Source organism: Eucyclogobius newberryi, unplaced genomic scaffold (assembly GCF_026437365.1).
Source record: "Eucyclogobius newberryi isolate DKJ021-1_F unplaced genomic scaffold, fEucNew1.0.hap1 SCAF_10, whole genome shotgun sequence".
NCBI classification, from domain to species: Eukaryota; Metazoa; Chordata; class Actinopteri; order Gobiiformes; family Gobiidae; genus Eucyclogobius; species Eucyclogobius newberryi.
The window spans coordinates 34,253,061-34,268,047 of record NW_027315724.1 but is presented as its reverse complement, the minus strand read 5'-3'; the positions used below and the strand labels follow the sequence as shown (position 1 = coordinate 34,268,047).

At 41.1% G+C, this 14,987-nt stretch overlaps 1 protein-coding gene across 3 annotated transcripts in view; it reads right to left on the bottom strand.

The window, feature by feature from the left end:
- Positions 1-14,987, bottom strand: part of LOC140368631 (unconventional myosin-Ic-like) — a 119,131-nt gene that overhangs the window by 41,783 nt on the left and 62,361 nt on the right. The window contains exon 1 of one of the 3 annotated variants that reach the window (XM_072455630.1): positions 10,268-10,337. The exons of the other annotated variants lie outside the window; for them this stretch is intronic. Coding sequence (XP_072311731.1) covers positions 10,268-10,285 — 18 coding nt within the window. The 5' untranslated portion in view covers positions 10,286-10,337. Of the gene's footprint in view, positions 1-10,267; positions 10,338-14,987 lie in introns of those variants that run through there. 3 annotated transcript variants of the gene reach the window in all.

The following is a 14,987-nucleotide window of genomic DNA, read 5'->3' as shown; positions in this document are numbered from 1 at the left end:
CCTGAATCAGCATGTCGGAGGCAAGCTAGCTTTTGTGCATCTCCCCCCTGCTGCCAGTAGATAGAGCCAAACAAAGGCACTCAAGAACACGTTTAAAGTCCAATAACGATATATAATGCACACTATTTGTCTATTGAGGCCAGAGTAAACACGGGATCAGACGACAATAATACACTGTACACATGAGCCACACCTTCGCCAATGCGCGCTCGCCTTTGTCCAAATCCCGAGCTGAACTTTTGCAGTGACGCTGCCGAGTCCGGGACAGATTGCAGCAGAATTAACGTGGAATTTGAAGCATGGGAACGACAGGACGCAAACCTCAAGTGCGGCGTGTAGAACAAACCTGTCCATCTACCGCGGTCAGGACTTTAACGTTAGCGAGACAGGCGTGCGAAAGCCCAGTTTGAATTATCCTTTTGACTTGATGAATTAGCAAATGTAAGTGCACACAATCGCCACAGTGTCTGCATCGATAAAGCACCAGCTAAACAACTTCATCCGCACTTCTTTGCCGCACAGTCTGTCAGAAAGTAGCCTCTTTAGCAGACGCTAATATATACCGCACCCTGCTTGATGCATAATCCCCCAAGGTTGTTACATCTTTGAGCGTATAAAGTCCTATGGGTCAGAACAAGGGGCTTTTTAACCCACGGTCTGTTACTAATCCTAAAGTGGCACCCATTTACTCTATAGCGCCATTATGGGTTATTACGACACTCTCCAAATATTATGGCACTTGCAGTATGAGGGAAAACCCATGCTTCCTTCGCTGTGGTCCCCTCGGTCCCAAACGCTCGCACCTTTCTCTCCCTAGCTCTCTCCATGACTTCATTGTTCCCGTTGTTTGGCTTTCCTGAATGTAGCGCCGCTCTCCGAAACCGAGCCCGTCCCAAGCATAACGTAAGCTTTTCCAAATCCTGTGCGGCGAACAGGACGAGCGCGGGCGGGGCCAGGTGAGCCGCGAGCAGTGAGTAATGGAGAAACCAGTGCATCAGGACAAGTGTTAGCTGCACTATGTCATGTTTGGAGTGTTTAGTACGTGTGTTTTGAGCCTTGGATGCTGCTCACTTTCTTTGAGACTGAGGACCAGTGATGGAAGAAGTGCTCAGAAACGGGAGGAAAAAATGACGAGGTAAAAGCAAAAAATAACACATTTAAGTAAAGGTTATGAAGTACCTTGGACTGAGTTGCACTTTAGGCCTAAACTGTAAAAGTACCGTATTTTCCGCACTATAGGCGCACGGTCGTTTAGAAGTGCGTCTTATAGTGCGGAAAATACGGTATAATGGTGTGCGCCTTATATATGGATGAATTCTGGTTGTGCTTACTGACCTCGAAGCGATTTTGTGTGGTACACGTTTTGTTTCGCTCAATGCGCTTTATAGTCCGGTGCGTCTTATATGTGAAAAATGAGTGAAAATAGACCATTCATTGACAGTGCGCCTTATAGTGTGGAAACTACGGCATTTTGAGACCTGTAAAAGAGTTAAATGTAGTGATTTTGATGAAGATTCGAGCTGCTCTTTGGTCAAGAGTAGCAATTTCAATAAATGTCTTACTTTGTTGTATATATGTGGCATTTATATGTATACATTTGTTTTGTTTGTCCAAAGAAAGTTCAGGATTGAATTCAACATGTTTAGGCAAGATGTCACCAAGAACGTGCCAAAAGAAATCCTCAAACCATATGAAAGTTCTTTTGTTCAAAAATGCAGTGCAGCAGAAAGAACAAATACCGTTTTTTCGTTTGCAATATTTGAATCTGGTCCCTGTGATTCGTGATGTATATTTGCACGTTTTACTGCATCGGCCTTACATCACAGCAGAGATGGACATTTTGTTTGGATCAAGCTGCAGCTTAAATAATATGTATAAAGCTTTGTTTGAACCCTTTATTTTTGAAGAAGGCACTGCATAAAATGTGACTAAACTTCTCTCGTATCGAATTTTTGGAGGAGTTTTTGGTGGATTCAAATCACACATCGGCTACAATATTGGCGAAACTCATCTGCCACCGGGTTCTCTGGATTCTAGACAAACACCCACGTTGGTCGATATATCTACCTGTAACGAGTATAGAAATGTTAGATTTGATGAACTTTTCATGCCAAATACAGCCTAAGAAATAATTTTCCTTATCCAGTGCCACCAGATCTGTACCGGGTTTAAAATGGGACTATTCCAGGTCTGAATTGGGGCCAAAGCAGGTCCTAAACAAGGGCAACATCACTTCAGTACCAAGAAACTATCCAAAGAAGGACCAAAAAGGGTCTAAATTAAGCAAATATTAGACTTTTAAATGTAATCGTTCCCGTCACAGCCTGTGTGTCTGGGCATTATGCGTAAAGTATCTTGCCAATGGGCACAATGAGCTGTCAAGATGACGTTTGAACAGATTGCTTGAACATTTAAACTATCATGCCACTGTAATGTAATCTTCTGATAGACTTGATGTATAAAGTGAAAATTGAGGTCAGACAACTTTCAAACTCATTTAAAAACATATTTCCCATTGAACAAAGACAGATCGGCCTCTGGAGAGAAGCCTGAGAGAGTTTGGCCTCGGGCTCCAGCTCACATATCACTGCAGTGTTTATGTAGCGCCGCAATAACCTGCTGCTTTATGAGAAAACGACACAAATTACCACCAATACTCTCTCTAAACAACACAGTAATTCAACAAAAGGTTTACGATGTTTGCAAAAGACAGCACTACGTTTAAACTGAGAAAGCTGGCTCTGTTAGTCATGAACACAACAGTGACTTATGGCGTTAGCAGTGGCATTAAAGTGGCACCGTGTAACATTTCTGGTGAAGGGTCCGCCATCCGTTTGCAAATATGTCAGAGCTTTAAACGCGTTGATCCGTGTTTGATTTGGCGTTTTCATCGAGACAAAAACACCTCGACACGCCACGTATTCTCAGCCTAACCGAGCGCGCCTCTCCGCAGACCTCGACCCGCCTGTCGTATGCGGTTTATGCGTAAGGAGTGCACATTTCACACACGTCCGGGCTCAAACTGCAATTCCGATTCGACTGCGATACGCTGCGCCGCCCTAAAGCCGACCAGAAAAGTGACACGGTGCAGCTTTATGTACTTTATGGAAAGCACAGCGCTGAAATGTGAGATTGTAACATTCCTTAACAACGTCATAATGAACAGGCTACGAGCTGTGAAGGATATTAGCAGTTTATTAGAGGTCCAAGCATAACACAGAGGCCCAGATAAACACGACCTTACGCGACCTCTGAGTGAATTATGGGTAATGCCGTGTTTTAGTCCAGATAAGAGTGAGATGTTAAGGTATACAATCACATAACTTGTCTAAATGGTGTACGATGTGACTTTACTTATGGAAGGTCGGCCACGTGTTGCTTTCCATGTGGATGTTTTTGCACATTTTGGCTTTAGACTTAAATCTCAATGGAGATTTAAGTAATATTCATGATATTTATGCAACAGTAAAAACGGAATAAACGATACGACAAAGCAAAGATCCACGCAGCGATGGCAAGTGCGAAAAATAATGAAATATTTCACAGTTAAATCAAAAGTAATCTGAAAAAGACTGAGTATGAGGAAAAATAGGGTTTTCCTGGTCAAAATAAATACTATCAGAAGTATAGATCTGTTTATTGTCTATGTTTTGTGATGAAAAAAAATCTCTGTGCTCCATTTTTGAACGGCAGAACAGAAAAAAATACTTAATTTTACGAGTCTTTATGCAAAATAGCGCAATAAAACTGTGCGGTGAAGCGTGAAACGAGCTGCTCGGACTTGTGCTTTGAATTTGGAAGCGTTATTGAGTGTCCAAAAGTGTGTTTCTGATGAAAAGTTGGTAGGCCTCGGTGTTCTTCCCGTTCCTAAATGTTTCCATGCTGAATCAGTTGTTTGGCACCGCATTTCCTCACGCGTTCTCTGCCGCTTTTTACATTTAGTAAACACGTTTTCATTTGAATTTCGAGTTCATAGTTGGACCAGCGCCAGGGGCAAAACAGAAGCTAAAGTCGGAAAACGTGCTCAGACTTATGGTGTGGGAACAAAAGAACAGTCCAGAAATGTAGATAAAGCGTTCCATTTTTTACTTTTTTTAATTTTTAAAAAAGAAAAGAAAAATATACGGTATATATTATTTCTTTAAACATTATTTTTTTACTATTTTATTTTTCATCAGAACATAGGACAACAAAAACTAATCAACAAAATAACAATAACAGAAGAGGGAATTTAAAAAAAAAACTTGCCATTTTGCATCGATAGTTTGTTTGGTCAAGAGTGTTTATTGTGAATTGCAAATAACAAATTAAATTAGTATCACAGAGGCTAAGTTATGGCTAATTAAAGGGAAAAAACTGTTGACAGTGCAAGAGAAAATGTATGTTTTATTATTATTGGTAATATTAAATGTAATGGAAGTAACTGCTGGATCTGTGGCCTAAAGCTGAACTCAATGTGGCGGATCGGAATGTTCTGTTGTAATAAAGCACAATGTTATACTGACAAATACTGGGCCTCAGTGTAGCTCAAGGGGAGGGGAAGTACACACGTTAAAGTACTTTGCAATGGATACTTCTTACTCTTGCTTCAGCTGAAAGGTATTTTTCCTGATGATTGAATCCTGCTGAAGTGGGGTTATCATTATTCTAATTGTCTTCATGGTGACATCTTTCCTCCAGGTTTTGAACAAACAAAAACAAAATAAAAGTGACTATAAGAAATCGCTTCTGTTGACCAAAAATATTTCAAAATATAGCCGCAAGCGGCAATGATCGGCCCTCGCCACGCCGCCGACAAGCCGCAAGAGGAGGGGGCGCTAACGCGCCCCAATTGTCCTTTTATTGCGCCTACTGCTGAATCTGTGACGCTGTCACATCTTCTCCCCTTTGTTTTACCATCAAAAAGCAATTTTATTTTGAATTCTTGGCACAATGTGCGGCTTTGCCGCACAGACACCGTGACTCTTTGAATAAAAATGTGGATAACTTTTGATGGTCCACCCCTGAAGATGAGTCTCACCAAATTTCAGGTTAATAGGGCTAACGCCCTAAGAGGAGTTTGTGAAAGTCTAAAGTGTAAACATGTTCTGGCGATTTCCCCATTGGAATAACATGGAAGGTTTCGGTCATCGTTACGGCAACGCCATAACAATTATGACATGGCTCTCATTGACTTTTTTGATGGGGATGCTAAAATTGAGTTGTGTGTCAAATTTCATATAATTTCGCAAAACTAAACATTTAACCTCCATATAAAATCTGTAGGGGGCGCTGTGGCGCCAAATGAATTTATTTCACTTCAAGTGGGTTTAGGGCAAAGAGTTTAACAACTGATTCTAATTTGACGCAATTCAGACTTTATCTGCGCAAACGGCAGAAATTTTAAATATGGGAGATTTCTGAAATTCTAGCTACAGTTTGCGGCTTCGCCGCACAGAGACCGTGAGAGGTATCAATGTAATTTGGATAACTTTTGATGTCCCACTCCTCAGTAGCATTTTCACCAAATTTCAGCTTTTTAGGGCCAACGCCCTGGGAGGAGTTCGTAAAAGTACGACGTTTGGAAAAACTCCAAAATCATGTTTAGCCATTTTTGAAGCAATATGGCCGACATTTGGTTGGGCGGACGGCGTTGCCGTAATAATATTTTTTACTTCTCTTGTCACCATCTACCTCTGCGCCAAATTTCATGATTCTACGATCAGATTTTTTTTGGGTCATTTCCCATCTCTCAATGCATTTTTGGTACATTTGGGGGCGCTGACGCGCCATTTTTTTTATTTTAGAAAAGGGAAATAGCCAGAATGTAGAGAGGCACGATTTTTAGAGGTGTGCAAATTTTTGTGACTTTTCGTCAATGTTCACTGGGTGAAAAATAGGGGGGTTGGTCCCGAGAAGAAGAAGAAGAAGAATAATATTCCGATGCGAAAACAATGTTTCCCATTTTTCAAATATCATAAACTATACATTTTCGGAAAGCGGTCGCGCTTTCCTACCTCATGGTGTGGGTCCCTGGTCACTGACGGGTACTTTCGTTAATTTTGAGTGGGCTCCGCCCACTTTGTGTTTTTGGCCCTCTATACAGTAATAATGTTCAATTTTTGCATTACATGCTTATATGCACGGAACAATGTAAAGTGCTCGTTTAGTGCGCACTTTTGCACGGGCTTCGCCCGTTTACAACGGTAATGTTCCATTTTCCTACTATTAATTAGTATGCACAGGGCGTGCGTGAGTGAAGGAGTGCGTTAGTGAGTGTTTGGAAGTGGGCGAGCGCTTCGCGCTCGATTTCGTGCGCACTACGTGCGCACTTTCGCAGCCGTGCTTCGCACGGCCTTACGAGATTAATAGGCCTCTCGCCAGCTTGTGGCGCTCGGGCCTAATTACTACAACTACGTTTATTTTTAAAAACATGTTTGAAAATGTACTTTAGTAGTACTTTGGAGTAAAAAAAAAGTCAAAGTGTTTCAAACGGGGACATTAAATGAAGTGATACTTAAACTTAAGTATTACATCTTTGCTCCTGCGTTGTACTTGTACTTCTTCAGCTGATCCAAAGTGATACCTAAAACACATGTGGTACTGATGACGTAATCAATACTGGTATCAGTATTTAAACTATTTATGACAAACATCATCAGCCAGAAATTGATTCACTTGATCATTGGGTATTTTAATTTTTACTAATTTTTTCCATCATTCATAAAAGACTTTAAACTACAAGATTAATGCCCAAAGACAACTTAAATGTATGACGCGTTATGACACGACAGGTGCAATTAAAAGTACATGCTCTTTTTTTACCCACAATGCCATGTTATGCCATTGACAAACAGGGTGTGTACTGAGCACGTGCGGAACTGTCAGACAAGTGGGCGGGGCTTCGGAGACACGACTCAGCAGCCAATCGCGATGACAAACACTTTCCACATGTTTAGCTCTCGTAGATCTTTTCACACACATTACATTTCAACACATCACATTTTATGACACTTGTGGTACTAAAATTGGTATCGAGAATCAAAACTAGTATCGAAATCAACTTTTTTGATATTTTTTGTTTGTTTTTTAGTATTGTGCGCTACACTACTTAGACTGCAAATACTACTACTATCTATACTACTATCTATACTACGATCTATACTACGATCTATGCTACTATCTATACTACTATCTATACTACGATCTATACTACGATCTATACTACGATCTATACTACGATCTATACTACGATCTATACCACTACCACTAAAACTACAACTTCAACGTTAGCTTAGTTCAAGTCGCCTTCATTCATGGTTTACCACATAGAAAATATTACCACTACTACGACCAACACTAAAACTACTACTACTACCACCACCACTAAAACTACTACTATCACTAAAACTACTACCACTACTACTACCACTAAAACTACTATTACTACCAACACTACTAATACTACCACCACCAAAACTACTACTACTACCACCACCACTAAAACTACTACTATCACTAAAACTACTACCACTACCACTAAAACTACTATTACTACCAACACTACTAATACTACCACCACCAAAACAACTACTACTACTACCACCACCACCACCACCACCACCACCACCACCACCACCACCACCACTACCACTACTACTACTACTACTACTACTACTAATTCGCTAGCTTAGTTCAAGTCATCCCCTTTCATGGCTTACCACATAAAATACTACCACTATTACTACCATCACTACTACGAATACCACTAAAACTACTACAACAACAACAACAACAACTACTACTACAGCTCCAACTTCCAGCCGAGTTCATCGCCTTCATTCAGGACCAAGCGCCTCCACCAGTCCTTTCCTCTCACCCAGCGATACTCCGACGGGCCGCGCTCCTGCAATCCGCTCATTATGTCCACGGCAAAGCGACGCCCGTCATTTTCTGTTCGTCCCAAAGACCCAAAACCTCCACCACGGACGACAAACGGCGTGGAGCGAAGAGAAAAGTGAGAGGTGAGAAATGAACTGCGGCGGCGCTGATGTCAGAGCCTGGCAGCAATGACAAGAATCTGCTCGTAGAAGATTGCGAGAGTTCAGCGCAAGGCAACGATAAAACTCTTTGAATAGCAGCGGCTGTGAAGAAGCAGGTTTGTTTTTTACTATTTGAACACTGAGAATAAGGTAAATTCAAGTGAGGTCGTCAACGGCATCGAAAATCAGATACTGATCGATATAAAACGAGTATTGACACTAAAATATGTTGCATAAACAGGACAGAATTTGACGTTTCTTTAAAATGATCTTGAACTAGTATAACACCACATGGTTGTATAAAGAAATAACTATTCTGTGTTAAACATGTTTCCCTCGTCTCGAATAAGAACATTTATTGTTGTAATTTTGGTATCGAAATCTGTGTAGAGAGTTTCAAAATCGAGCTTGGCATTTTAGTATTGTGATGGCGCATGATTCAAGTGTATAAATATGTTTTACAAAGCAAGAAATACATCAATAAGAAACAAAAATGCTGGTGATGCCTGCACTATACTTTATCGACATGTCCTCACACTGCGTTACTATGGCTTTATCCGGGTCGAAAACAACCTCTTTTCATGGGCTTTTATCAATCTAGATAGCTAATCAATGACACAAAAGAATAATCACAATAAACTGGATAACAAAATATGTGTGGCAGTCATTTCAACCAAATTAAACTCTATAATTAAACTATTTTGCTAGAACTAATCCCCCAATGATCAGGTTTGGCATCCTCTCACGTGCTTTCGGGTGCTGCGTTTGTTTTGGTGTCGGAGCGTTGCGCGCAGGGAAACAGTGACACCCTTTTTCGCATTATTGCTCCGTCTCTCTCGGCTCGGTGAAGGAATGCTGCTCGACCACACCACAGCGCCCGAACCCCGAGGCGGCGGGGCGAGAGCGCAGGACACACCTCTCGCGTATCAAACGGCAGCAGATAATGGAACTGACAGGGGCCGGAGACATACCGCGAGACAATACCGACCGGCAGACAATGACCAGGGGAGGGCGCCGTGCAATGTTACGGGAAGTTGGGTGGAAAGGTGCGGATTTGCCAGGGAAACGGCGGCGTTTTTGGGACAACTACAGCGGGGAAAATGGCCCGGTTGAAGATATGAATGTCAATATTGTGAATATTCAGGTCATAAAACAATAACCGTGAGAGTTTAAGAAGCGAAATTAAGTCCTTTTAAGTCAATCAACACTAAAACGACCTAAATATAAAGCTTTCTATCTGGCTTTTTATGTCATTTTATTTTTGATTTGATAAAGCTCATCGCATACTTGAGGACTGAGGATCCATTAGACAATATAAATGAACGATAATTAAGATAATTGTTAAGTTCTGGTGTCAGCGAGCATAAACAGTCGTCAAATTGAAATGTAATTGTAACACGAATGCTTGATATTGTGACAGCTGCAGTTGAAAAGTTAAAACTGCACTACACATATGGACCTGGCCACATTTGCAAAGTTTCAATGATCGCAGTAATAGTAGTAGTAACTATAGTCGAGTACTAGTTATATAGCTGGCCATGATATCATTTGTTAGAGTACAGTAGTATAGTTGTGATAGTGGAAGTAGTAGCAATAGTACAAACACTGCAATATCATACATTAATTCAAGTTTTTTTCCAAGTAATAACAATGGTTTAGACTTAAATTGCATTACTTTTTAGTTTTGCCAAGTCTTTCTGCTCCTACAGGTAACAAAGAACGGAGCTACCTTTCCTTTTCTCTCACATTTGTCAAGAGCATGTATTTGGATCGCATTACAACCCACAATGGAGGAAAAAAAAAAAGATTCCAACTACCTCTCAGCCCACTGAAAGTTTAAAGTGCACAATCTAACTGTTCCATTGGAGGATTTGCCACTTCACAGTTAAATGTTTTCAGAACTTGACAAATCTGACAGACTTTGGACTAATTAGGACAAATGTGTGGATGTCTCGCCTTGTGTTTGCATGTTCCCGCTCTGTGTCATGTTCTTCACTATGTTTTTGTCAATGTTATTTACATATATATAGATAAAACAGAACTTTCCACAGTATTAAAGAGACCATCAGCTCGTAGTTACAGGTTTCAAGGTCACTTTTACACACAAAAACACCTGCAATTGAAAAAGAATATGCAAGATAGACCCGTTTGATACCAGAGTGTGGAACATTCGAGGCAAAGCAATACCTTTTCCCCTCTGAAGTGTGACTAGAAAACTACTACATTCACTTTCTTGCACGTCTTACCAGTGGTCTGTACTTCATGGCTGCTTCTTTGGGTCTTTTTGTCTTTGTGTCGATTAAATGTCCTGCCACGCTTTAGTCCCGACTCGCTTCTTGTTTTTAGACGTTACCGACTTTGCTCGTGATCCGTGGCTCCAGCTGCTCCATGGTCTCGCAGCAGCGCCTTCACCTCTCCTGCTCGTCCAGCCTCTGCTCTCGCTCTCCACAAAGGAAACGGTCCATGCATTGGGTGACAGCGACCTCCCCCCCTTCCTCCCCCTTCTCTCTCGCTCTCCAGTAAAGCTCTGCAAAAACTATGCTCCCCCTTAAAACTACAGCAACATCCGCCCACTTTTTCCCCACTTTCTTTTACCCCGTGAGCAGAGCGGGACAAAGGACCACAGCAACAAAAACATCTGGTCCCAACTAAGTACCCTTTTGGAACTGTGGGGTTTAAGTTCGGTCAATTCAAGGTCCAGTCTCAATCGTGGATGAATGAGAAGGTTTAGGTCTTGTTTTGTCACATTAAAAAGGGACGGGACACAATTTACACGAGGCGCAACTAGGGGTGCAGACCTAAACCCAGGTTCAGGTACAGGTCCTGATCGAATCCAGAGGTTTGCATGATGTTATAACAGCGTAACACAAGCGACTTGGCTCAATTAAGACACTTGAACAAGGACGACTATCAAACACAAGGTTTAACTGTAGATTGAAATAAACTCAACTTGTCTGGTTTATTCACTGTTTTTTAACAGAAGTTACAACTTACACATCACAAGCTACTAGCTACGAGCTAGCAGCTAAACTATAGCTTAACAGAGCAAGTTGAGTATTGGTATTGGGGCAGCTGTTTCACCTGATACTATGTTTGTCAAGTGTGTTACTGGTTTGACTGGGCTGTTCCCACACTTGAAGTTTAATGCTTTAGATACATTTCCACTCTTTAATTTTGCAGATCCATTGGCATCAAAGTCAGGTAAAAACCTTCAAAAACTAGCATAAAAGTCAACTAGAACCACTATAAATCAATCAACTTAGCAGTATCAAAAATAGAATATAAAAATATTTTACACAATACATAATATTAGCAGCATTAAACACCAGCCCATATTTAACAACTGTAGAATACAAAATACTATTACAAAATATAAGCTCCAACTAATGAATAAAGCAAGGTATTAGTTTTGTGAACAACCCCTGCACAAAGGTGATCAGTGTTTTGAGCTCTGTAATATTGATACTCACATGTTTATACATAATATACAGAGCCAATCCCAGTAATGTGGCTGGTTCACCTGTACTCAGCCTTTACACGTGTACAAATAGGATGCTGTGTGTTGATAGGATTGTCTAAATCATTTTGTAGAACTCTAAAAGAGCTGGAGAAAAATGAAAAATGTTTATAATAAAGTTTTATAAAAGGACGTGGATGTTGTGATTCTGGTGCTTCGTGACTAAACCAGGACTAAACCATGACAAGAACAGGAACAAATTAAACCATACCTACATTAGGATTCAAACTGGGCCCAAACCAGGACAAAACAGGACCAAACCACATCCAACCCAGGACTAAACCACGTCTTAACCACGTCTTAACCACGTCTAAACCACGTCTAAACCACGTCTTCACCACGTCTAAACCACGTCTAAACCACGTCTAAACCACGTCTAAACCACGTCTAAACCACGTCTACGTCTAAACCAGGTCTAAACCAGGTCTAAACCAGGTCTAAACCAGGTCTTAACCACGTCTTAACCAGGTCTAAACCACGTCTAAACCACGTCTTAACCACGTCTTAACCACGTCTAAACCACGTCTAAACCACGTCTTCACCACGTCTAAACCACGTCTAAACCACGTCTAAACCACGTCTTCACCACGTCTTCACCACGTCTAAACCACGTCTAAACCACGTCTAAACCACGTCTTAACCACGTCTTAACCACGTCTAAACCACGTCTAAACCACGTCTTCACCACGTCTTCACCACGTCTAAACCACGTCTAAACCACGTCTAAACCACGTCTTAACCACGTCTTAACCACGTCTAAACCACGTCTAAACCACGTCTTCACCACGTCTTCACCACGTCTAAACCACGTCTAAACCACGTCTAAACCACGTCTTCACCACGTCTAAACCACGTCTTCACCACGTCTTCACCACGTCTAAACCACGTCTTCACCACGTCTAAACCACGTCTAAACCACGTCTAAACCACGTCTTCACCACGTCTTCACCACGTCTAAACCACGTCTAAACCACGTCTAAACCACGTCTTCACCACGTCTTCACCACGTCTAAACCACGTCTTCACCACGTCTAAACCACGTCTAAACCACGTCTAAACCACGTCTTCACCACGTCTTCACCACGTCTAAACCACGTCTAAACCACGTCTAAACCACGTCTTAACCACGTCTTAACCACGTCTAAACCACGTCTAAACCACGTCTTCACCACGTCTTCACCACGTCTAAACCACGTCTAAACCACGTCTAAACCACGTCTTCACCACGTCTAAACCACGTCTTCACCACGTCTTCACCACGTCTAAACCACGTCTAAACCACGTCTAAACCACGTCTACGTCTAAATCACGTCTAAACCACGTCTAAACCACGTCTAAACCACGTCTACGTCTAAATCACGTCTAAACCACGTCTAAACCACGTCTAAACCACATCTAAATCACGTCTAAACCACATCTAAATCACGCATAAACCACAACAAAACCAGGAGGTACTGTATCCATCATTGTCTCTGTTACACATGTTCTGGCAAGAGCAGCGCGACGATGTGTTAAATTTAACTTCAAAGAAAGTTTCAGTCAAAGAGCCGAGTCTCACCACAAACCGATCCGTGTCCTCATTAATCCAATAAAAGTGCATTAGTGACGGCGGCTGTTGGACCCGCGTCACGGCCGAGCGCTGCACTTCAAAGCCTCTGATGAGCCGGTAAATGGTAAACGGCCCTGACACGACACGGGCTGAACGTGTCCACTACAGCGGGTGAAAAGACACGCAGCGCTTCAATACGGACACGTAAAGCGCCAACACCAGCTCTTTCATTGAAGAAAGGATATTATAGCGTGTTTTTATTCCACTGATTGGCAGGATTTAACTGAATCTTGCATTTGGGTTCAAAAACATTCATGATTTAGAAGTTATTTATTATTTAAACTGAAACATTGAGTTCTGTTGAAAAGAAGTTTGTTGTAGTCAAAAGTGTCAATAGCCAGACACTAAATATAGTCACGATTAAAACATTAAATAGGTCTAAATTTGATCTTTTATGAGTTTTAGAAAGGACTTGATAAATCGGAACTATGTAGGACCACATGGGGAAATATTTTGATTTGAAATAACATTATAGACATTATTATCATCACGGACATAAAAATGTTCTGATTTCAGGAGAGCGTAGTCAGATTTCTTTGTGATTGTTGGAGCCTGAGCAGGTTTAACAAGGACAATTATGCAAACGAATGTGGTGAAGACAAAAATGAAAGAGAAAATTTGAAAAAAGCTCGAAAGAGTTGGCATATTTTAAAAAGTATTGTACTTTGACGTCAAAATACAAGTGATCAACTAAAGGTCCTTTGGTTAAAGCATTTTTCTTTCTTGTGCCGTAAACACACACCAAAAATCAGACCATATTATATCGGATTATTCCAGTTATTGAGCAGGGCATAGAGTTGACAAAAGTATTTTAAAAAATCAGATCGAAAAAAATCAATAAATAAAAATCATAATAATCAATGCTAAAACTTGTATCCAAACTAAATATTATTTGAGAAAGTAATAATACATAGACAAATGTGACACATAATGGACAAAATGGGACTTTTATTTTGGACTTCTTTTCGTCTTTTCTTTGGATGCCACGCCCTTATTTTCTCATTTTACACTTAACTTATCTCGTGTTCCCTCTGGTCCGGACGGTTTTGTTTCTTTCGTTCCGTTTTATGTTTGTTTCTGTTGTTTTATGTTCTAAATTTAAAAAAAAAGTATAACATTTTTAAAATCCCATAAACCTGACAAAAATGTGACTTTTCCAGTTTTAAAACGAGCTTGTGCTTTAGACCACAATGTTTGATAAAGTTATTTTATTAAACATTGTTACAGTTGTTTTCTGTTCAAAAGTAAGTCTACCATTGATTAAAAAAAAGGAACATTTTAATGATTAAGAATTGAGTATATTTCTTAGTAGTTTGAAATGCTAGTATTATAACAACACTAGTATGTTGTTTTGCCCTAATAACCATAACTCATATTCTCATATACTCATATTCACCTCCAACCAATAGTTTAAAGGTGAAATAAAGTGTCCCGTGTCCTTCCCGACTGGCGTTCTTCACGACGCTGTTGCTTCGCTGCTGCTGACGAGGGAACTCTCTGTGGAAAAGCTCCGCCCCCGAAGACGTAAAGTGACGGCGGCAGATGAAAGACGCCGCAGACTCTCGCCGACACGGGACGGCCTCGTCTTCCCCCCGGACAGGCTCGGCTTCAAAGCGCGAGCGGCAGGAAAAGCCCGTTTATAGGCCTCATTAGAAAGACGGGTGCTTCCTGTGGCTCCAGACCGAGACCCGTAAAGACACACGGCGTTAGCAGCAGCGTTTAGTCATCTCCAGATAAAGTGATGACCGTTCAAACTAATGGTATCATGGCAACACTGAAAAGTTTGTGGAAGTAACGTCTAGACCGGAGGTGACAAAATGAGTTAAAAAAAAAATGTCCA